At 61.4% G+C, this 19,974-nt stretch overlaps 2 protein-coding genes across 3 annotated transcripts; one reads left to right on the top strand and one right to left on the bottom strand.

Annotated features, from left to right (window-relative positions):
* The first annotated feature begins 1,207 nt into the window (after positions 1 to 1,207).
* On the top strand, positions 1,208 to 7,175 carry LOC116499534 (SLAM family member 9-like). The gene is made up of 8 exons (XM_032204288.1): positions 1,208 to 1,270; positions 1,683 to 1,772; positions 3,488 to 3,716; positions 3,798 to 4,067; positions 4,844 to 4,939; positions 6,379 to 6,431; positions 6,754 to 6,852; positions 7,140 to 7,175. Exons 1-8 carry the CDS (start codon positions 1,208 to 1,210, stop codon positions 7,173 to 7,175), a joined length of 936 nt encoding a protein of 311 aa, XP_032060179.1.
* A 7,434-nt stretch (positions 7,176 to 14,609) lies between these two features.
* On the bottom strand, positions 14,610 to 19,974 carry VANGL2 (VANGL planar cell polarity protein 2). Of its 2 annotated transcripts, none has more exons than XM_032204511.1 (7): positions 19,834 to 19,974; positions 19,627 to 19,747; positions 16,994 to 17,601; positions 16,445 to 16,581; positions 15,984 to 16,119; positions 15,285 to 15,516; positions 14,610 to 14,967 (listed from the first exon to the last, which is right to left on the bottom strand). In XM_032204511.1, the coding sequence occupies exons 1-7, from the start codon at positions 19,902 to 19,904 to the stop codon at positions 14,707 to 14,709; spliced, it is 1,566 nt and encodes a 521-aa protein (XP_032060402.1). In that variant the 5' UTR covers positions 19,905 to 19,974; the 3' UTR covers positions 14,610 to 14,706. The 2 variants fall into 2 exon arrangements, with proteins under 2 accessions (XP_032060402.1, XP_032060403.1); XM_032204512.1 differs by having other exon boundaries at positions 16,451 to 16,581.

Here is a 19,974-nt window from a genome sequence, read left to right as displayed (position 1 = left end):
ACTCAAAATACTCAGGATAGTGAGAAAAAAAAAAAAAAAAAAAAAAAAAAAAAGGTGATGTTGCCCCAGAACCCAGGCAGTGTAACTGCAGGTGGAGCAGCGCTGGTTGTGCAGACCCACGTGGCTGCTGGTGACAGTGGGATGACCCAAGGGGGCTGTGGGTGGCTCTTCCTGTTGGGTTGTTTTTAACAGATTGCTCATGATTTTCTTACTCTGGTACTGAGCAACAATGCTGGTCCAAGTGCACTTCTTCAGCAGTACTGCAGTTCAGGGACTAATTACCCTGCAGGACTGATTTATCTCATTACCCTGCTCTTGCCTCCTCTCCCAGCCTCATGCAGCACCGCATCAGGGCAGGATTGTGGCAGCCCCTGCGAGCAGCTGAAACCCTTTCCCTTGCCAAGGTGGAGGAACCAGCACGATTTTAAAGCCAGACATCGCCAGCTCACTTCCTTCGCCCGAATTTCAGTATGACACCAGGGTCATGCTGCACCCTGGAAGTTCTGGTGGTGGAGGTGTTCCTCGGACAGTTTTTGGGGGTGGAGAGTTTGGATCTCGTTGCCCCTCACAAAGGATGATGTGGGTCCATCAGTACTGACCCGCAATTCCCCCTGCTCCCTCGGGGCTGGTTTCTGGGACACTTGTCACCACCATGCACTTTGTCACGGTTGCCACACTGCCTGGAAATTGTGTTTCTCTGTTTTGGTTTCCATTGTGCATGTTCCATGGGATTTTCTTGCACCTTACTCCTCCTCGTGACGGGCTGGACACTGCTGTGTGGTGTCAGGCAGTGGGATCCCCTTGGCTGGCTGCAGGGAGCCCACCCAGCTGCTCTCTCACACCCTTTCCTCAACAGAACGGGAGCAGAAAATACTTGGAAAATTATTCTGGGCTGAGACAAGGACAGGGGGGCACTCACCAGTCACTGTCATGGGCAAAACAGACTCGACTGGGGGAAAATTAATTTATTATCACTTGGTAACAGAGTAGAATAGTGAGGAACAATTAAATAAAAAAAAAAATTCCCTCACCCTCCTCTTCATCCCAGTTCACTCCCAGCCTTTCCATGCTCAGTCTGTAACACTTGGTCTCTGCTGCCCCTTGCTCCTCCCTGCCCCGGGGGGTAGGGGAATATCCCATGGGGTAAAATCCTGCCCCAGCTGCCTGGCTCCTTCCCCTGGGCCCCCTCTGAGGAACAGCGGGGGTGATGTTACGGACGGGCATCCCAAAACTGACCAAATGGGGCTTAAAGCAGGGCCACCTCCAGCAGGTAAGCCAGGAAGCGCCTGCGAGGTCCCGTTATGGAGAAATCCCCCAAACCCTCCTTTCTCGTGTCTTCTCCTGTCTTCTTTCCCGGGAGGGCATCTCCCTGGGTGTTTAGGGAACACGAGGAGTCAGAGATAAGCGTGTGGCCACGGGGCTGTCACAGCCTTCAGGGTCACAGGGATGCAGGGGGGGCAGAGGGTGGGGAGAGTTGTCCTCATGTGCGAGAGCATCCGGAGCCCCAGAAGGCAGCCTGGGCACCCTCAAACCGCACAGACATGGCCCCGGGGACGCTGCTTGAGGCTGGAAAAATCTACAAAAGTTCCAGTCCCCACTGAATCAGTCCAGGGGTCTTAAAGAGCTGTTTGGAGGAAGTGAGAAAGGCGTAGCGCGATCTTCTTCCTTTTGTCGCCACAAAGCAACACCAGAGAGCTGAGGGCAGAGAGCGCGCCGTGCTCCGATGGAGGTGTTCGTGTGCCTGCTCCTCGCCTGCTTCCTGTGCCCAGCAGGTAAGGGAGGGATGCTCCTTTCCCCGGGTGCCACGAAGGGAGGGGAGAAGCCCACGGGTGGAGGCAGTTTGGGGATGCCCACGAGAGCGGAGAGCCCGGGACGAGCTGGTGTGTGCCGGTGCAAATGCCCTACGTGGGGACAGGGCTCGTTTTTTGACCCCATTATCAGGGCTCAGCTCTGCTGTCCCACAAGGGATGGGCGAATCACACCCAGCATGTCCCAGACCTGGTCCTTGCCCCCATCCTAGCGTGGTCCCCACTAACGGGTGAACGTGCCCTGTCCAGCTGCTGCCAGATATGCCCCAGATGTGCACTTTTGCCCTTCTGCTCCGTGGCAACCGCGGGGTCTGTTCCCCGTGGCTGCCCGCATGCTGTTTCTGAGCCTGCTGCGTGTCCAGGGTTTCGTTACGGGTCTGTTTTTGGACCGAGGAGCTTTCTCTGGTTGTTTTCAGGCCGCTGCAGATGTTGGGACGTTGGTCGCCACGAGTCTCGTGAACTCATGGGCACAGAAGTAATATCGAGGGAGGCCTGGAAGGGAAAATGGTGTGAATTCCCATCTGGCTCTTGCAGCCAGCTGTCTCCAAGCCTTGGTGGGGTGGCTCAGGATTTAACCAGGCGCTGGTGCAGGACGGGCTTTGCTCCCACGTCGGCTGGAGATGCTGCTTTGCTCTTCCTCTCTTCCTAACCAAGACTTCTGGGCAGGGTCTGCAGGTGGCTGTGGACAAAAGAGAAACTGTCAGGTGCAGGGGGAAAGCAGCAAGGATACCACAGGAGCCCCTGCGGCCCCCAGGCTGTGCGCGCCCAGCCTGCAGCATTTCCTTCCTGAGCACTATCTCTTCTGCCAACTTTTTCCCCTCCCTGCAGCGGGGGAAGCGCGTCCCCGGAGGGGTCCCCGGGGCAGGGGGGTTCGGGCAGGAGTGCCTTTGCTTGGCCTCGAAGAAGAGCACCCTTGGGAAGAGAGCAGCGTCTCGGGGCCACGATCCACCCTTTCCAGGCTCTGGTGGGGAAACCTCCCCCCTCCCAGCCTAGCCCAGCTGGGGCAGCACAGAGTTGGGAGTATCCAAAACAGCAGCAATGTGTCTTCTTCCTCCTCAGAAGAGGGAAGAAGTCACAAAATCAGAGAAGCAGCCACCTGCTTTCTTGCTGATTTAGACGAGCTCGGCTGTCTTCCTTGCGAGAAAAGGGAACCTGCTTGATTGTTTTTTTTGGAACCGTCACAGATTCCTCCTTGCGGCTTTTGCTTTGCACCTTGGAGCTTTGTCCCTTGCATGCTCCTGGGGCCTGCGAAGCAGCGCGGGTCTCGCAGCTGAGAGCAGCCACAACCACGTGCCGCTCGCTTGCGGGACGCGAAATCACCGGTCCTGCTGCGGGATCTCATCCTGGAGTGAAACACGTGGGACACCCCCACCTCCCAGAACCGCCCCATAATGGGGCTGGTTCTCAGCACCCTGACATCCAGAGCCACGGTGATACACCTGCCGTCCTCGTGCCACGCGTGCTGCGCTGGCTGGAGGGCAAATCGGGGCCTGGACCCCAAAGAACCCCAAAAGCCTAAGGTTGGGGGGGCTCCACACATGGGACTGAACCTGCCCCTTGAGCACAGCACCCCCAAACCCCCTTTGTTTCGTGCTCGGGGCTCAGCCTGGTTTTTCTCCCCAGTGTGTGCATTAGAAGTGGATGGAGCCGAGGGTGGTTCTGTCACGTTTCACCTTCAGGACCTGAAAGGAGAAAATTTGGGCTGGAGTTTCAATGGAGAGCTCATGCTTACCATCACACTGGGAGAGTCTCTCAATCCTTCATTTTTTGAGAACTCCTACGAGTCACGTGTGACCTTCCCCAACAACGGCAGATCGCTCACCATCTCCCAGCTGGGGAAGAAAGATGCCGGTACCTACACAGCAAAAAATTCCGTGTATAGAGCCAACTTCACCCTGCGGGTGCACAGTGAGTGTCTTTTCATGTTTCGGCCTCGTGCCAGGAGTGAAGGGTGGGAGATGTGCTGAGAGCCCTCCCCGTTTCCTGCAGGCGTGCTGCGGGAGCCGGAGGTGACCTGCGTGTCACGGAACTGCTCGGCCGACGCCTGCCGCTATGTCCTGCGCTGCGCTGTGAACACCCCCGGGACCACATCCTTCTCCTGGAGCCATGGTGAGCAGCTGGATGCTGAGGAGGCCGAGCTGGTGGTGGAGGAGGAGCAGCCGCCGCCGGGAGAGCTGGATGTGCTGTCCCACACCTGCACGGTGCGAAACCCCGTCAGCAGCCGCAATGTCACCGTCTCGCCCGCCGCCGTCTGCGCAGGTGAGAGCCCTCAAAGGATGCAGGGATGGGGGCCGGGGGATGCTGGCGGGGATGGGATGCATCCTGATCCCAGCCGGGTGCCCCTCAGGCTCTCAGAAAGCAGAGGGAGTGCGGCCCCCCCCGGGGTGGGGGGCTTTGCCGAAGCGCTCACCTCTCTCCCCTGTCCCTGTTCTCTTCCCCACGCCGCGCTGCCAGAAAACACAACCCACTCTGCTGCCACCGGTGAGCTGCCGTGCTGCCCCGTCCACGTCCTGTCCCCGTCCACGTCCTGTCCCCAAGTGTCACAGGGTGCCCGAGCCAGCGCTGCTGGCACTGGGCTGCCCCGACCCTGCGCTGGAGGCCGGGGAGCCTGAGGCCGGAGCGGTTCATCTCTTCCTGTAGCTTGTTGGGAGGGGGTGAACATCCAGGCTTTCTGGGCATCCTCAGTGTCTGTGCACTGTCTCTGCTACCTGAGGAAATTTGGAAGGGGAAGTCTGGGTCAGTGCCCGAATGTCCCAGTTTGGGATCGGAGCAGGGAACTGTTAATGCAATGGGGAGGCAGAGCCTGGGAGATGCAAGAGCAGAGTCGCTTGTCCCTGTGCAATGCATCACCTCCTGCCAGCTTTGCACCACGTCCCCATGAAATAAGAGCTCCTGCTGAACAGGGGAGGGCTGAGCGGGGGTCAGAGGAAAGCTGCGCTCCTTTCCCCCGGGTCTGACGCTGGGAAGAGGCCGATGAGCTTCAGGATGTGCCCAAATGACTCCTCCGTGATTGCTGGACCCTCTTCTCTCTCCAGACACCTACAGCAGAAGCTTTACAGGCATCATAGCCGTGACGGTGATCATAGCGATAATAATCCTGGCTGTCCTCTTGGCCTTCTTGATATTCCGAGGTAAGGCTCTGCCTGCAGGTCGCAGCCTCTGCAGCGCATCCCTGCGCGTGGGCTGCTGGTGACAGAGCCGGGTGTCGTTTCTCCCCCAGGCAGGAAGATCTTCAACCCCTCCACACCCGGAGCTCCCGCTACAGGTAGGATTTGCAGGCACCCCCCCCCGAGGCGTTTCCTTCCCTCCTCAATTTTCTTGGGGAGGACAGGCTGGTCACCAAGATCAGGAGGGAATCCAGCCACCCCCAGGGCTTGGCACCGCAGCGTAGCCGCTCTCACAGCCCCCCAAAAGCTTTAACCCCCCCGGGATGTGCTGGAGGTCGTCGTCCATCCTCCCTTGAGCCCAGGTAGCGCTCGAGGCTGGGGCTGGTGAGCCCCCAGCACCTCCCTGTGCCCCCATCCTGCACGCACGGTGACAGGGACAGGCGGCCCCGACCCCCTCCCCAGGTGATGCTGTGGCTGCTGGAGCCATCCTGTGCCCCAGTCCCTCACTGGAGACCTTTGTGCCCTCCCCAAGGAAAGAAAGCGGAGCCGTGAGGACAGCGCCAAAGCACGAGAGGGACTTTGGGGACAATCTGAAAGCAGCAGCAGAGGGGGTGCAGAGAAGTGAAACGGCCCCGCTGCAGCACCGTGCCCAGCCTGAGCGACTCCTGCCTGCCTGCGCCGCCCCTAAAAGCTGCTGCCTGGATTCCTTGGGGCTGGGGGGCTTTGGGGGCAGAGCTTGAAGGTTTCCCCAAGAGCTTGGCATCGCTTTCGGGTCTATGCCCAGGACTCAGGACACAATTGCAGCGGAGAGGCCGGGTGCAGCGAGAGGCTGCAGCACCTGCTGGTGTCTCCTCTCCCGGTATCAGCGGTGGGATGTGCCCGTGCCTTCCCAGAAGAGCTTTCCCTCGCCTTTTTTATGTGTTCATCTTGTTGATGAGCTGAGCTAAAGCTGGCGTGAATGGGGCAGTTGCTGCCCTTTGTTTCGTGTTTCTGTGCGCCCGGGCCGGGTGTGCAGGCGCACCCAGCAGCAGGACCGAGGCTTTCTCCAGAAGCAGGACCCAGCTCTCCCACCAGGAACAGCAAAATCTTCCCCTAAAAATTCCTCTCTGTGCAGGCCTAGGTCCCCGTGGCCATTTCAAATGACAGGCACTGAACTGTTGACCCCAAACCAGGGTTATGAAGGACTTAAAAAATCCCCCCATCCTCTGTCTGACGAGACAAAGACTGACAACGCTTCTTGCTGCAATGGCTGCGGCTTAAAACGGAGCGGCTAAGGCATGAAAACATCTTCTATTTAAATAAAAAGCTATTTTTCACTAGCTACTTGCTTTGACTGTCTTTGGCTGCCAGCGCACAGCAGGGTTGATGCCGGGATGTCCCCCAGCCCTCGGCGAGGAGCTGGGTGCGCACCGGGGATGCCGCAGCCGGCTCCGGTGCTGACCTGCCCCTTTTTCTCCTTGCAGAGGTGGCAGCAGAATACATGACGGTGTACGCTGAGGTCGGCATTGCCCAGCAGGTGAGTCCCTGTGGGCTCACCCCTGGCAACCCCTTTGGGGTCCCTGCGTGGGATGGGGACAGGGCAGGGGACGCGTGGTGGGGATATGGGGGGAGGACGGCAGCAGGACGGCCCCGCTTCTGTCTGCTGGTTCCTCCTGGGGACAGCAAAGGGGACAGCCCAGAGAAGCTGTCAAAGCCACAGCCACCTGCCTGTGCTTCCCCACATGTCACCAGGGCCTTGGTCCCCAGCCCCACCAAATTCAGGTGGCCTCGGCTCTCCAAGCCATTACTTCTGCGCCCTGGAAGCATTAAAAAAAAAAAACCTGTTTCTGCAAATGCAGGATTTCCCTTGTGCACAGAAAAATGACCGAAAGAAGACGCCGGCCCCTGAGGTAGAGACCTCCAAAACCATTTATTCCACCGTCCAGAACATGGCCCAGGTGCGTTGGTGCTCATGGCCATCTCCCTTGGGGAGGGGAGGCAAAACCCTGGGGGCAGAAATGGGACCTGAGCGTGGTGGGGAGGCAGCGCGAAGGGGCAGCTCATCCCTTGAGCGCATCGCAACGCCCTGGTGCTGGGGGCAGGGGCTCGGGGCAAGGCCAGAGGGGTCGCCACTGCTTTTCCTCAGGGCCCAGCACTTCTGAGCAAGCCTGAGGGCCTCCTCTGATGTTACCAGAGGCATCGGCTGCTGGGAGCTTTGTACAGCTGTGTCTGTTTGTGACTGCAGGTGGATGAGCTGGGCGGCAGCACGCTGGGGTGCTAGGAGCGGATCAGCCTCTACTGACCGGTCAGCGAGCTGGGTGCCACGGCGCAGACAGAGCCCAGCACACCCGTGAGCCTGCCCTGCTCATGGTGCCAGCACGCCGGGCTGTGGCATCCCCTCCTGGCTCAGCACCATCGCCTCGGTCACGCCGGCCTCGGCACAAGGACATAAGCGTCTGGGGGATGCGGTGCAGGCAGAGACGCTCGTCTGGCACAGGAGCTCTGCCCGTGTTTTGGCATCCTGGTGAGACTCGGGATCCTCTTTCTGCACTCTCTGGCCAGAGAAATGTGGAACAAATCTGTGGCTGCCAACCCAGCCCTGCCACGCAGAGACCTTGCTCCTGGGATGCTCATGCAGCGAGGAGCATTGAGGAGGCTGCGCGAGGGGATGGGAAGACCTGAGAAGAGTCCTAAAGCCACGTTTTTTTACTACACTCTTTAACTGTGCAAATACTTTGACTTATTCGGTTATGGGACAAAGAGAAAGTAAAAATAACACTTTTAAAAACACAGTAAAGGAATAAGATAAGGGCGCACTGTGGTTTCAGCACTTGTGCTTGCTCCTTTGGTGCTTGTGAGGAGCTGGTGGAGACCTCGCAGCTCCCCCACCACTTGTGGGGTTTTCTTAGTGCCACGAGCGAGCTGTTTGCAGCCCTGCATGAGGTTCTGCTAGGTGGGAAGTGGTCTGAGGTCGTTGGCAGGCAGGAGGTGGTCTTGGAGGAAAATGGAACAAGAAGCGTGGCTGGTGCTGCTGTGCTCACCTCCTTTGGTGTGTTTATACACGAGGTTTTATTCTTGCATGATGTGCTCGCATGTGAGGTGCTGGAGCTGCAGCATTAGGCAGCTTCCAGGCAGAGCTGTGCCGAGCAGAGCAGCTCTCCGAGATGCTGCATGGGGTGGTAGCGGCTGCACAGCCCGGGCTCGTCCCCACAGGGACCGGGTGAGGTCGGGATGCTCGGGGAGGACGCGGTGCCCGGGTCTGCATCGTCCCCAGCAGAGCTGGTGCTGAGCAGGACGTGCACCTTGCCGTCGGTTTTCCAGACAGACGCCGCACCCGTGGAAGCCTCTTCCTGTGCGTGCTGCTTCCCCCTGCTCTTTGTCTTGTCTGTGCGGATAGTAAATTATTCAGGGATGAAACCGGAGATTTCTTTGAAGTGCCTGGCACAGGAGAGCCCTCTAGGAGCTGCTGGAATAAAAATGCGAGACACATCTGAGCTCAATTTCTGTCTGCATATTTTTTTTTTTTTTGGGGGGGGGGGGGGGTGAACAGTCTTATTAGTGACTAACCCGTGGTGTTACTTTGTTCTCCGCGTTTTCACGGTGCAGCCAGATAAGACTTGTTTTTGTGTTTTCTTGAATTTCTGCCGATCCATTAAAAAATAAAAAACCTCAGTGGGCCACACGCTTTGCCAAGGGATTTGCCCCTGTGGCAGCCCACCAGGGCAACGTCCAGGGCTCGAAGCAGCACTGGTGACACCGGGAAGGGGCCCAAAGGGAGCCGGGGCAGTGCTGGAGCATCGCCACCTCCTTCGCCCACGCTGGTGATGGCTGGGGCGCCGTTCCTTACCCCATTGCAGCCCCGGCGGTGCCCCCCGGGATGCTTTCTGCCCATTAATCATCGCTTTATGTCGGCAGCACCTTTGTGCTCACAGGAAGCCGTTGGCTGGGCAGAAAGGGGAAGGAAGGCATTGCAAATTCGGCTGCGAGGAGCCGCGGTGGAGGGCTCGGAGGGGCAGAGGGGATGGAGGCGAGCGGAGCCGGCTGGAGGTGGCTCTGCGTCGCCGTGCTTGGTGCTGGGGCTGGTGAGTGGGGCTGGGGGGGTGACACGGGGCCTCGGGGTGCCCCCACCTGCAGGGCTGGGAGGGAAGAAAGAAGAAGAGGAAGAGGAAGAGGGGGCGGCGTGAAGGCCGGGGGTGCAAGGCCGCGATGGCTGCCCAGGGCACTGCAGCCCCTGCATCAGGGCAGGGTGCTGGCCCTGATATTTTATGGGGAGCGTGGCTCCGGCCTCCTGCTTTATGGCTTGGCTTGCGCACAGGGGGAGGCTTTGGGCACCCCGAGCTCCCTCAGCACCCAGGGCTCTGCTGTGAACCCCAACCTCACTGCGCTGCTGGCTCTGAGCTTCAAGCCCAGCTCTGTACCAGCACCACAGCCGGGATGCTCGCTGCCCACCCGGCCCCTTGCCCGGCCCTGGCACCAGTTGGGTGTCCCCGAGCCGTGGCCCCGTTGTGCCACCATGGCACAGCCACCACGCTGGCACCGCTGGTGAGCTGCTCAGGATCAGGATCCCGGTGGGGCTTGTGCAGCCCCGATGCCACGTGCTGCTTGGTGTGAGGTTTCAGTGTCCTACCTCGAGTTCCTAATATTTGGATGTGCGGGGTTGGTGTCGCTGGGGCTGCTCGGCCCTAGCGTCAATTAACGAGCCTTGCGCCCAGCACTCACCCTCAAAGGAGAAGAGCTGTGGGACCAGAACGTCATCCAGCACGATGACAACCCAGAGGCTACGGGAGACCCCACCGCGGCCACCAGGGACGTGGATGGGATGAAGACGTGGCCTGCGGCCTCTCCAACCCCCACTTGGACCAGGGACCCCCCCAACATCACCGCGCCGATGCAAGCAGGCAGCCTGGGGAACCAAACCCGTGAGTGCCATGGGGCAAGGACGAGATGTGGCTCGGGGCTGTGCCACCAAATGCCACAGCCCTGGAGGGTCCTGCAGCCCCCCCAGTGCCCCTGACCCCCTTTTGCTAGCAGCAAGCCCCCATCTCCAGTCTCTCCCCATAGGAAATGGGTCAGGAGTTCCCGTCAAGTACTGGTCCCCTGTCATCTTTGTGCTCCTTGCTCTGCTCGTGCTCTTCTTCACCTACCGGAGGACCAAGGGTGAAGGTGAGCTCCTCGCCGGGGCACCCGTGGTTGGGGCAGCCCCGCGATGGGTTCAGCAGCAGAGGGTGGTGGCAAACCCTCCCAGCCCCAGAGCACCACGAAAAGCAGCAAAATGCCACCCATGCTGGCATGGCTCGACGAGGCTTCGTGCTGGAGGAGGCTTCTTCTGTTCAGTTTTGCACCTTTTGGGCTCCCCTGTGCCACGAAGCTTCGGCCTCTCTCTGTTTTGGCACAAACTCGAGCTCGTGGCCTCGCCAAGCAAAACCCAAACCTGCTCACTCCTCATCCCAGCGGGACCTCGCTGTGTGCTTTTGTTGTTGTTGTTGTTTTATTAATGGCTTTTCAGCCTCTCTAATGTCATGCGTGTGTCTGCCCTGCCCCGCAGGGACGCGGGAGCCAACCACCTCCATCAGCGACTTCTCAGGTGAGCCGCGAGCGGGTTCCTCGTTAGGGCAACGCTCGTTAGCGCAGCCTCTGCCCGCTCCTAGTGCCTTGACTCGGCCCCGTGTGTTGCGTTGCAGATGCGCTTGTCCAAGAGCACGACACCGCCCTGATCATCCCCGCTGCCCAGGTGAGCCGGGCACGTGGGGGCTGCTCCAGCACTTCCCCCCCATTCCTGTGCCTCAGTTTCCCCACCTGCTGCAGCAGTGGTGAGGATGCTCAGCACCTCCTTGTGCTGCTGCTCCTCTCTAGCAGGAGGACAGGAAAGGGGCAGAGAACCCCCATGCCCAGGAGCTGACCGAGACCACCTTCTGCCAGCCGGACCCCCCCCCAGGACAGCCGCTGCCTTCCCAGGTATTCCCCCCCCCCCCTCTCCTGGCAGCTGCCAGCCCAGGGCACAATTCTGGGCACGGTGTGCACCCAAAGCGCTGTGTGGGGAGGTTTTTAGGATGCTCCTGATGTGCCCTGGACCCCCAGGGAGGGTTTGTGACCCCCAGGGAGGGTTTGTGGCCCCCTCATCTCCTCCTTTTGCCTCTCCCTGACCTCAGCAGCCAGCTGTCCCTGCGGCCACCAGCAATCCCTGCTGCTCTGGGGAGCCTGGTGCCGACTGAGGGCCGGCCAGGGGAGCCAGCGGCTTTTGGACAACCTGATGGAGCACGAGGCCACCCCAGGAGGACAAATTCTGACCAGACACCCAGCGGGGGGACACGTGGATGCTGGGGGACGTGAACATCATGCACCACCTCGCTCCGAGGGATGCTCCGGCACGTCGCCAAAACCCAGCGGGACGGGGACCCGCGTGGGACGGGGCTGGGCGCAGCGTTCACGGCCCCCAAGGACAGGGCTTGTGGGGGGGGGCACGGCTGAGCCAATAAAGCCGGGTTTCACCCCAGAAATCCTGGATTTTCTGCACCCCACGCAGCCGAGCTGTCAGTTTTTCCTGGCCCTAGGAAGGAGCGGAGGCGGCCGCGGGCCCACGCGGAGGGAAAAAGGGGGGGCTGCGGGGGCAGGAGGTTTTTTGGCTGATTAATTAGTCACAGGAAAGGGTGGTGGGGGGGAAACCACGCAGCTACCGTGCCGGCAGCTCATTTGCTGAGCGTTGAAGTCATCACGGGGCAAAGGCGGGGTGAGAGAAAAGGGAAGGTGGCGAGGGCTGGAAATAACCATGGGGGCACCCTGTGGGTGGCAGCCCGGGAAGGGCAGAGAAGCAAAAAAATCCATCGCAGGGAAGCGAGCAGCTCCCGATGCGTGCAGCTGGATGGATGCTGTCCCCATGGCCGGTGACACCGTGACATCCCCGGGTCCCTGGGTTAAGCTGGTCCCTGCCTTGGCATCTCCTTTTTCTGCTCCCCCCGGTGCCAGCGCACAGCCCCACGTAAGGTGCAGGGAGGGAGGTGGGCAGGTGATGCTCGGGGAGGCTGATAGTGGGGGAAAAAAGGTGCTAAAGCCAAAGGAAACGCTGACGCCCGGTGCTGGTGAATCAGCGGGGGGCCAGGGGGGGTGTTTTGGGGGCGCAGGTGCCGTCGCATCCGCTGCCTCTGAGCTCAGGGCGCGCATCCTGCGAGGGGGACGAGGTGGGGGCTGCGCCCCGAAGGGTTTGGGAGTTTCTCCAGTTGCACCCCAGGGCCTTCATTGTGCAAACCCCGAATCCCCATCCCCGTTAGCTCCAAATCCTTGGCCCCATAAGCCCCAGGCATGTGGGGCTATGAACCCCAAACCTGTGTCACCCCAAAACCCTAAGACTTAGACTCCATAAACCCCAAACTGCTGGCCACATAAACCCCAAATCCTTGGTTCCACAATCCCCGAATCTTTGGTCCCATAAATTCCCCGTCCTTAGCCCCATAAAACCCAAATCCTCGGCTCCAGAAACCCCAAAACAAGGGCTCCATAACCCCCCAAATCTTAACTCTGTTAACCCCCAACCGAGGGTTCCATAACCCCCCAGATCTTTCCTCAAACCCTTGGCTCCAGAAAACCCCAAACCCTTTGCTCCATAAAACCCCTAAAACCCCAAACCCTTGGCTCCGTTAACCCCAAACCTTGGCGCCCCAAACCCCAAACCTTGGCCCCAAGAGTCCCGAGCATCCTCCTAGGGCAGGGACCAGTTTCCCCGAGCGCTCTCTGGAGGCCGCCTCCTGCTGCTGCAGGGCACGGATCTGGATCCGGCCCCGACCCCACACCGAGCAGGGTTTGGAGTGGGTTTGGGGGGGGAAGATAAAGCCAAAAAAAAAAAAAAAAATGTCCAACGGGTTTATTTTATTAAAAAAAAAAAAAATTAGATCCTCTATGAAAAAAAAAAAGACAAAAAACCAACTTCCTAACACTGCCATAATGCTTCGATCCACTGCAAACTGTAAAAACAAGCTTTTTATATATTAAAAAACAATTTTACATTTTACAATTTTCTACACGCATGCACAAGGGCTCGGCTCTGCGGAAAAAAAAAAAAAAAAGAACGAAAAAAGGTGAATTCTTCTTAAACTCCAAGTGGAAAATCCCGCCCCCCCCCCCAAGGCCTACAACATCCACTCTCACTCACTGAAGTCTTTTTGCAGTAAAACACCCCCAAACCGGGCTCCCGGCGGCACCAGCCCCCCCCGAGGGGCTCCGGCACCCGGGGGGGCTCCGGCGCGGCGGTGCTGGTGTAAACGGGACTGGAAGCTGGCGTGGGACGGACGCTGGCACGGCGGGGACCTGGCGGGGCCATAAAAACACAGAAACTCCAGAAAAATGGAGATTTCGTAGGAATTCAGAAAGGCGGTGCCCCCCACCCCCCGCCGCTGCGTCCCCCCACAAGCTTGTGCTGGGCGAGCCCTTGAAATCCACTGGGGAGCCTCTCTCCGGTACTGGTATTTACTGGGGAAGCCCCCAGCCCCCCTGGGGTGGGACGTGTGCGTCACAGCGAGGGAATTTGGCAGGTCTCGCCACCGAGCGAGCCCAAATGGCTCGGGGTGCCGCGGTCACCCCCGTGAGCCTCCCCCAGCACAAAAGCCAGATGAAAAAAATAAAATCAAATAAAAACAACAGAAAAAAAAAAAAAACAAAACACATGAGGTATTTGCAACCTTAACAAAACCAAGGGAAGGCAAAAGCTTCTGTGGGCACGGGGGCCCTGCAGGCGCTTGGTGCCCCACGGCGATGGTGGCGTGGGTCTGAGCGCTGCGGGGTCCCCTCGCTCAGCCCCCCCGGGGGCCACCACGTCCCCATCTCCACCGCAGGACGCAGATTTTGGACCTTGGTGACCCAAGACCCTTTGCAAAGAAGCCACCCGGGGCCAGCAGCGGAGCCCGAGGGGTGCTTAGGGCCGTTCTGCAGCAAACCAAAGGGTGCTGTGCCCCCCAAATCCCGCAACCCCTCGCCCTCACCGGCCAGCCCGGTGCCACGGACAAGGCTGGGATGATTTTTGCCCCACTCCAGCACGATTTGGGCTCTTGCCACGCTGCAGGAACGGTGCAAAGCCCCCCCCGTGCTCGGAGCTGGCAGGGTGGGTTGCAGGGACGCTGATCTCCTCGGGGGCACACACACCGCCGCCGAAAAGCCGCTTTTTGCCTTAAAACCCCGACTTTCTCTTGCTTTTGTTAAGAGGCGAGCGTGGAAAACGGTGGGGAGGCGAGGACCTGCCCGCGGCAGCATCGCCGCTTCAGGTCCTTCCCCGGCGGCCGGGGAGGGGTTCATAGCAGCCACAGATCGCAGAGGTGTTTGCAAAATACTCCAAAAGTCTCGATTCTTTAAAAACCAGCCCCGGACGCCGGGCGGTGCTTTAAGGCCAGAGGCAGGACAGTCGCCAGGTAGAAAACGGGAAAGCGCGGGGCTGGGGGGGGGGTGGTCCGCCAGACCCGGCCGCGCTGCAAAGACGCTGGTGAAGGAAATTCAACGGAGGGTTAGCCCTTGAGTTATGGCACCGAGGGACGCCGTCGCCTTCCCGGCCGCGACACCGTCCTGCGCTGGATGCGCCTCCTGGGGGATTGCTACAAGGACCTGGGTTTCGGGGAGCGCGGGGACGAGGAGGAAGGGGCTCGGCTCGCCCGACGGGGACCCGAGCCGGAGGGCGAGCGGTGGCCACAGGTTGGTGGCGGGGCCAGGCGCGGGCACTGCTTCCAGGTGCCTGCCGCAGTCCTGCCCTCCGGCCGCGGCCTCGCTGAGCCTCGGCAGAGGCGGGGAGGACGAGGCGGGGTGGCCCCCCCGGCCCCTCTCCACCCCTCGTCAGCTCACACGGAGGTCTCCGACTGCAGCCTCATGACGAACTTGTGCGACTTGGGGTCCACGAACTCCTCCGAGAGCTTGAAGAACGGGATCTTCTTGGTGCTCACCACCAGGCTGAAGTCCTGGCGCTTCAGCACGAAGACCACCCCGTCCTTCAGGCCATTCGTCACCGGCTCCTCGCTGACCAGCGTCCACTGCTTGGCCAGCCAGCGGTCCTTGTGGTACTGGATGGTGGGCCCGGCGCTCAGGTACCGCTCCAGGAACGCCTGCAGGAAGGAACGGACGTGTGAACCTCTGCCTTTTTTAATTATTTTTTAATATATATATTTTTTTTCAGCTTCAAGCTGCTCAGCAGGTCCTGCAGGAAAAGCATCCCAGCACAGCAGGTCCAGCAGCTGGGAACCTGCCCCCATCCATCGCCGCCTGGCACGCCCGCTTCTCCGGCTGCGCCGCGCCACAAAAAGCCTCCCCCCCTACCCCTCGTCCTGCCGGGGGGTGCTCTCACGCCGTGGGCAAAACCCTCCCCGAGTCAAGGTGGGGAAACCCTGGTGGCTGGGTCCCGTCCCGTTGCGCCCCCGCGCACCTTGGGCGTCATGTCGTGGGTGATGCAGAACTCGAGGTGCTGCAGGATGCTCTCCATGGTGTGGTAGGGCTGCTGCTTGGTGGTGCGCAGGTATTTCTGCATGGCCCGGGCCATGGAGGCGAAAATGGCCTGGGCTGCCTCCCGCGGGTCCATGATCTCCCGCGGGTTCTTCTGGTCCTCCTCCTGCAGCCGCTTGATGTGGGTGAAGGCCTCTTCCACCGCCACCACGAGCCTGCCGGGAGAAAAAACCTGTGGGGCTTCCTCCTCGGAGCTCTTCGAAAGCTTCTGGACGTGGTGCTGAGCCCCCCTGCTCTGGGCGGCCCCGATGGGGCACAGCTTGGACCTGAGGGACCCCGCGGTGCCTCCAGCTGCAGCCACTCGGGGTCTCCATGAAGACCACAGCCCACGGGTGCAGCAGGGCAGTCGGGGCAGCAGAGCCCGGTCCTGAGGTCCCCAGGAGCCCTGGGGGTCGAGGGAGCCACTCGCCACCCCCCTGCCCCACAGCTCCACCCCATGCCCCATACCCCAGAAGCAATTTTGCGGGGACACCACCCAGCACCCTGCGACGTGCTGCTCCAAAAGCAGCTCCAGCTCTTGGAGGTGGCCCCGGGGCTGCTCCCTCCCTCCTGGCACCCCAGGGGGGTCCTGGGATGGTTCCTGGGGGTCCCCAGGGCCCTGTCCCCGCTGACGGCCCCGTACCTGGCGCGGCGTTTCCGCACCCTGCGCTCGTGCTCTGCCTCCTCGTAGTAGTACTCGTTATGGCTGTTGTCGCGCCTGCGGGCAGCCGCGGCGATGACGGCCCGGGACTGCCCCGTGGAGTTATTCGTGCTGTTTTCTGCAGGGAAAGGGGCAAGCTCAGAACTGGGGGAGCGGGCACCCAGGGTCCCCCCCCCCCGCCCTCCTCACACCTCCCAGCGCTGCCGGCACAGCCCCGTCCCGCGGCCGCGCTCGACTTGCTGCTGCTTGCAGCAGGGCGTTACTGGTGTGGGCTGGGAACCGGCACCCGACTCGCCCGCGCCGGCCGGGACAAACGCACGCAAATCCAGAGGGACCGGCTCGGCGCCCGGAGCCCGGCCCGGGAAGCTGCCTTCGGAGGGGAAAACACCGGGATGGGAGGAGGGAGAACGAGAGGAAAAGCCAAGGGAACGGGGGGAGCTCACCCTCGCCAAGGGAATAGACTTTAAACCCGGACATTTTCTTGGACAGGACGGATTTTGGCAGGTTGAGGAGGGCAGGATTGTAGACTGGGAAATCGTGGTAATAGTTCTCCAGGATCCAGACGGCCGCTCGCTGGATGCTGCAGGGGCACGGGGGCACAAAAAGCAGGTTAGCATCCATCGGGGGCACGCACACAGCCGGGACAGGACGGGGAGGGAGCACGGGGGTCTCGCTGCGGGCACACGCACGGCTCCTCCGGTGCCGGGATGCAGCGGGACGCAGCGTGTGCACACCCGGGTGCAAATGCACAAGCACGAATACACACGCACGAATGCAGATGCACACACAGAAACATAAAAACGTGTGTGTGCACGTAAACACCCGCATGCAGACACACACGCGTGCAAACACACAAAACACACACGGGAACGCACAAGCACCACGACTGCTCCGCGGTCCTGCAAGCACCGGAGCCCGCACCGACACTGGAGCTCACCCAGACCCGCGGGAGTCCCCCCCAACCCATCCCTGTCCCTGCCGCCCCTCTTTACCTGAGGTGCCCGACGTTGTAGAAGCGGCTGGCCCCGTCGGTGGAGCGCACGGCCTTGAGCGTGAACTGGGGCTGGAGCTGGCGCAGCTCCAGCAGCACCACGGCCAGGTAGTGCACGAAGAGCAGCGCGTCCACCAGCGAGACGGCGTACTGCACGATGCCCTGGTAGTTGCGGTCCCGCGAGTCCAGGATGCGCACGCCGTAGAAGAGCCAGTAGGAGACGACGAGGAGGAAGACGAGCACCATGAGCAACGCCCGGAAGACGAAGACGCGCGGGAAGAAAGCCTTGGGGCGGCGGAAGAAGAGCGCCCAGCTGCCCAGCAGGAGGATGAGGAGTTTGAAGGCCACCGAGATGAAGAGCCCCTCGCAGGGCGTCCCGCAGGGCTCCAGCTCCTCCCGCCACAGCAGCTGGGGCAGGAGCATGAAGGCGAGGGGCGTGAGGAAGGCGAGCAGTGCCAGCGCCCCGGCCAGCGCGACGCCCAGGTGCCGGGAGCAGTCCAGGTGGGCGCTGTCCTCCATGTCCTTGGTGATGCGCGTAATGTCATCGTGCGAGATGCTGTGCTCCGACGTCCCCGTCACCACCGTGGTGGTCTCGCCCCAGTTGTCATCCTGGGGAAGGGGAGAGGGTCACGTGGAGGAGGGCCCTGCCACCCCGAGATCCCAACCCAACCCGGCAACCCCCTCCGGCCCCCAAACCTCCAAGCCCGGCGTGCTGACCGGTGCCATCACCCCCATTTAGCAGCCGGGGCTGGGGGGGGGGACGGCGAATCGGCCGGGACCCTCCAGGAAATCCCCGTCGGAGGCTCTGCGCCGCGCTCCACCTCTCCGCCCCGCCGCGCACGACGCGGGCGAGAGCGGCTTTGCAAGTGGAAGGCATCCTGTTTCCAGGCAAATCCCCTCATTAGCGGGGCCAGAGCCAACATGCCCGGCCGCCGTCCCAACACACCCTCGCTGCCGCCTCCTCCGCGCCGGCTGCCGCTGCCTGCTCCAGCGCCGGGGCAGGGCGAGATCGACGGCGATCGGGGCTCGTGGCCGCGTGCCGGCTCGCCAGCAGTCCCTTTTGGGGTACGCATCTCTGCCAGGGGGACGGGGCAGTTTCTTAAAGCTAAGTCTGCTTTTTTTTTTTTTTTTTTGGCTTTTTTTTTGCTGGTTTTTGTTTGTTTGTTTTCTGTTCTCAGACGTACTCCCTGCTTGTAAAACCTCTCCATGCAACCTCCAGCTTCACCAGCACAATCCCAGGCAGGCGCCAGACCCCAGCAGCTCCCCAGCAGCCAGCGCAGCCTGTCCCATATAAAAACAGGACCGGGAGCAGACACAATCCCAGAGCGTGGCCGACCTGGCCCCATCCATTTCTTTTTCTCACCAAAGCCATGTGTGGAAAGCAAGTGTGGAAGTGAGACGTCCCTTTTTGATCCCTTCCCAGTTAAAACGTGGTTTCAGCAAAGGGAGGTGGCGGAGCCCCTCCGCACCCAGGGCCTGTCCATCCATCTGTCCGTCCTCGCGTCCTGCTCCACAGCACCTCGGCGTTCCCGAAGCCGGGGGTTTCCTTGTACGTGACAAAGCTGGGATTTTTCCTCCCGGAATTTCTGCAGGCTGGCAACTTCATCCCAAACTGGAGCAGCGAAATAACCCCCGGGGCCGGGGACTTGCTGGAGGCAGGGGGAACGGAGAGGTGCTGGCCGCCCCCGCAGGACCGGTCCGTATTTCCAGGCCGTCTTTCAAGTGCTTTGCTTGGACACTGCAGGAGCGCGCGGGCGGCCTCGAGCGGCTCAGGCAGCACCCGCGGCACCGGCTCCGTACTGGGGGAAGATGAAAGAGCTGGAGGTGCCCGTGTAGGTGGCTGGGAGATGATTAAAGCCAGGGTCTGTGCTCTGCGGTGGCTGGAGGAGCTGGCGCCCAGCCTGGTCCCCGTCGTCGCTGCAGTGCCCTGTCCAGAGCAGCTCTCATCCCAGAGGGGGATTTTGCTGAAATTTGGGCTTCAGGAACCGTCCCGGGGGCTGCAGGTCCTGCACCAGCAGCAGAGAGCTCAACCGGCTGCACAAACCCGCTCATCCGTTTGATCCTCCCAGGGACGGGGCTGGGGTTATTAAACCTTGGCAGGGCCGAGCCGGCGTTGCCCCGCAGGCGCCGAGCAAGGAGCAGGAGCGGATCCGGAGGGAGCAGATCCCGAGGGAGCCGATCCCAAAGGTGGTTTTCCACCCTGGGCAGCGGGCAGGGAGCTGCGGGCACCCCGTGCCCACCCCAGCTGCATGCCCACACCACGACAGCCCCGTCCCCTTCCCCGTCCCCTTTCGTCTGGCTCCCCCGCCCTTGCCGCGGGCACACGGAGGCAGCGCCCCGAGGTGCTGTCAGCCTGCCCAGGGCCAGCCCGACCGGCTCCACTGCTCCCCGGGGGCGGGCAAGGCACGCCGGGACCCCCCCGCAGCTCCCACCCTCGGCAGCACCCTCCGGGGCTCTTGGAGTCGTCCCCTTCCCCAATTCCCAGCCCCAACGTGGGCTGGGTCCGCGTCACCGAGGTTGGCTCTGTTTTGGGGCTGTTCTAAGTGCAGGGCCAGCTCCTGCCCCTTTCCAGAGCAGGGATGGAGGCGATGTAAAGCCCGGCAGCCCCCACGGCAGCCCCCTGCCCATCCTCACCCTCTCGTCCCCCCGCGTCGACTCGTTGTCCAGCAAGGGCTCGCCCGGCGCTTGGATGGTCACCGACTTGTCCCCGCGGCTCCCGTCCCGGCTCTTGGAGCGGTGCCGGTCCCGCCGGTCCCTGGAGAGGGGCAGAGAGGGGAGCAGGGTGGGTGCGCGCCCACGCTGGGGACAGGGGACCCCCGGGGACACGCCAGCTCCTCTCACCTGTGCTTGCGGGAGCTGCGGGAGTGCCCGGATTTGTAGGAGTAGCCCGAGTACTGCGACTCATTGTCCATGGTGTCGGCGCGCCGGGGCTTGTGCCGCTCCACGCCGAGGGGCTTGGGTCTCCCCGGCCCCGGGATGGCC

Source organism: Aythya fuligula, chromosome 28 (assembly GCF_009819795.1).
Source record: "Aythya fuligula isolate bAytFul2 chromosome 28, bAytFul2.pri, whole genome shotgun sequence".
NCBI lineage: Eukaryota > Metazoa > Chordata > Aves > Anseriformes > Anatidae > Aythya > Aythya fuligula.
Note: the sequence above shows the minus strand (reverse complement) of the source record. Positions and strands in the feature narration are given on the sequence as shown.

Coding starts and splice junctions, on each gene's coding strand:
- LOC116499534 (XM_032204288.1), top strand. CDS start 1,208: ATGTTACGGACGGGCATCCCAAAACTGACCAAATGGGGCTTAAAGCAG. Junction 3,717..3,797: donor CTTCACCCTGCGGGTGCACA/GTGAGTGTCTTT, acceptor CGTTTCCTGCAG/GCGTGCTGCGGGAGCCGGAG. Junction 6,432..6,753: donor AGGTCGGCATTGCCCAGCAG/GTGAGTCCCTGT, acceptor CTGCAAATGCAG/GATTTCCCTTGTGCACAGAA.
- VANGL2 (XM_032204511.1), bottom strand. CDS start 19,904: ATGGACAATGAGTCGCAGTACTCGGGCTACTCCTACAAATCCGGGCAC. Junction 17,602..19,626: donor CGACGCGGGGGGACGAGAGG/GTGAGGATGGGC, acceptor CCCCTTCCCCAG/GATGACAACTGGGGCGAGAC. Junction 14,968..15,284: donor CCCACGACATGACGCCCAAG/GTGCGCGGGGGC, acceptor TCCTTCCTGCAG/GCGTTCCTGGAGCGGTACCT.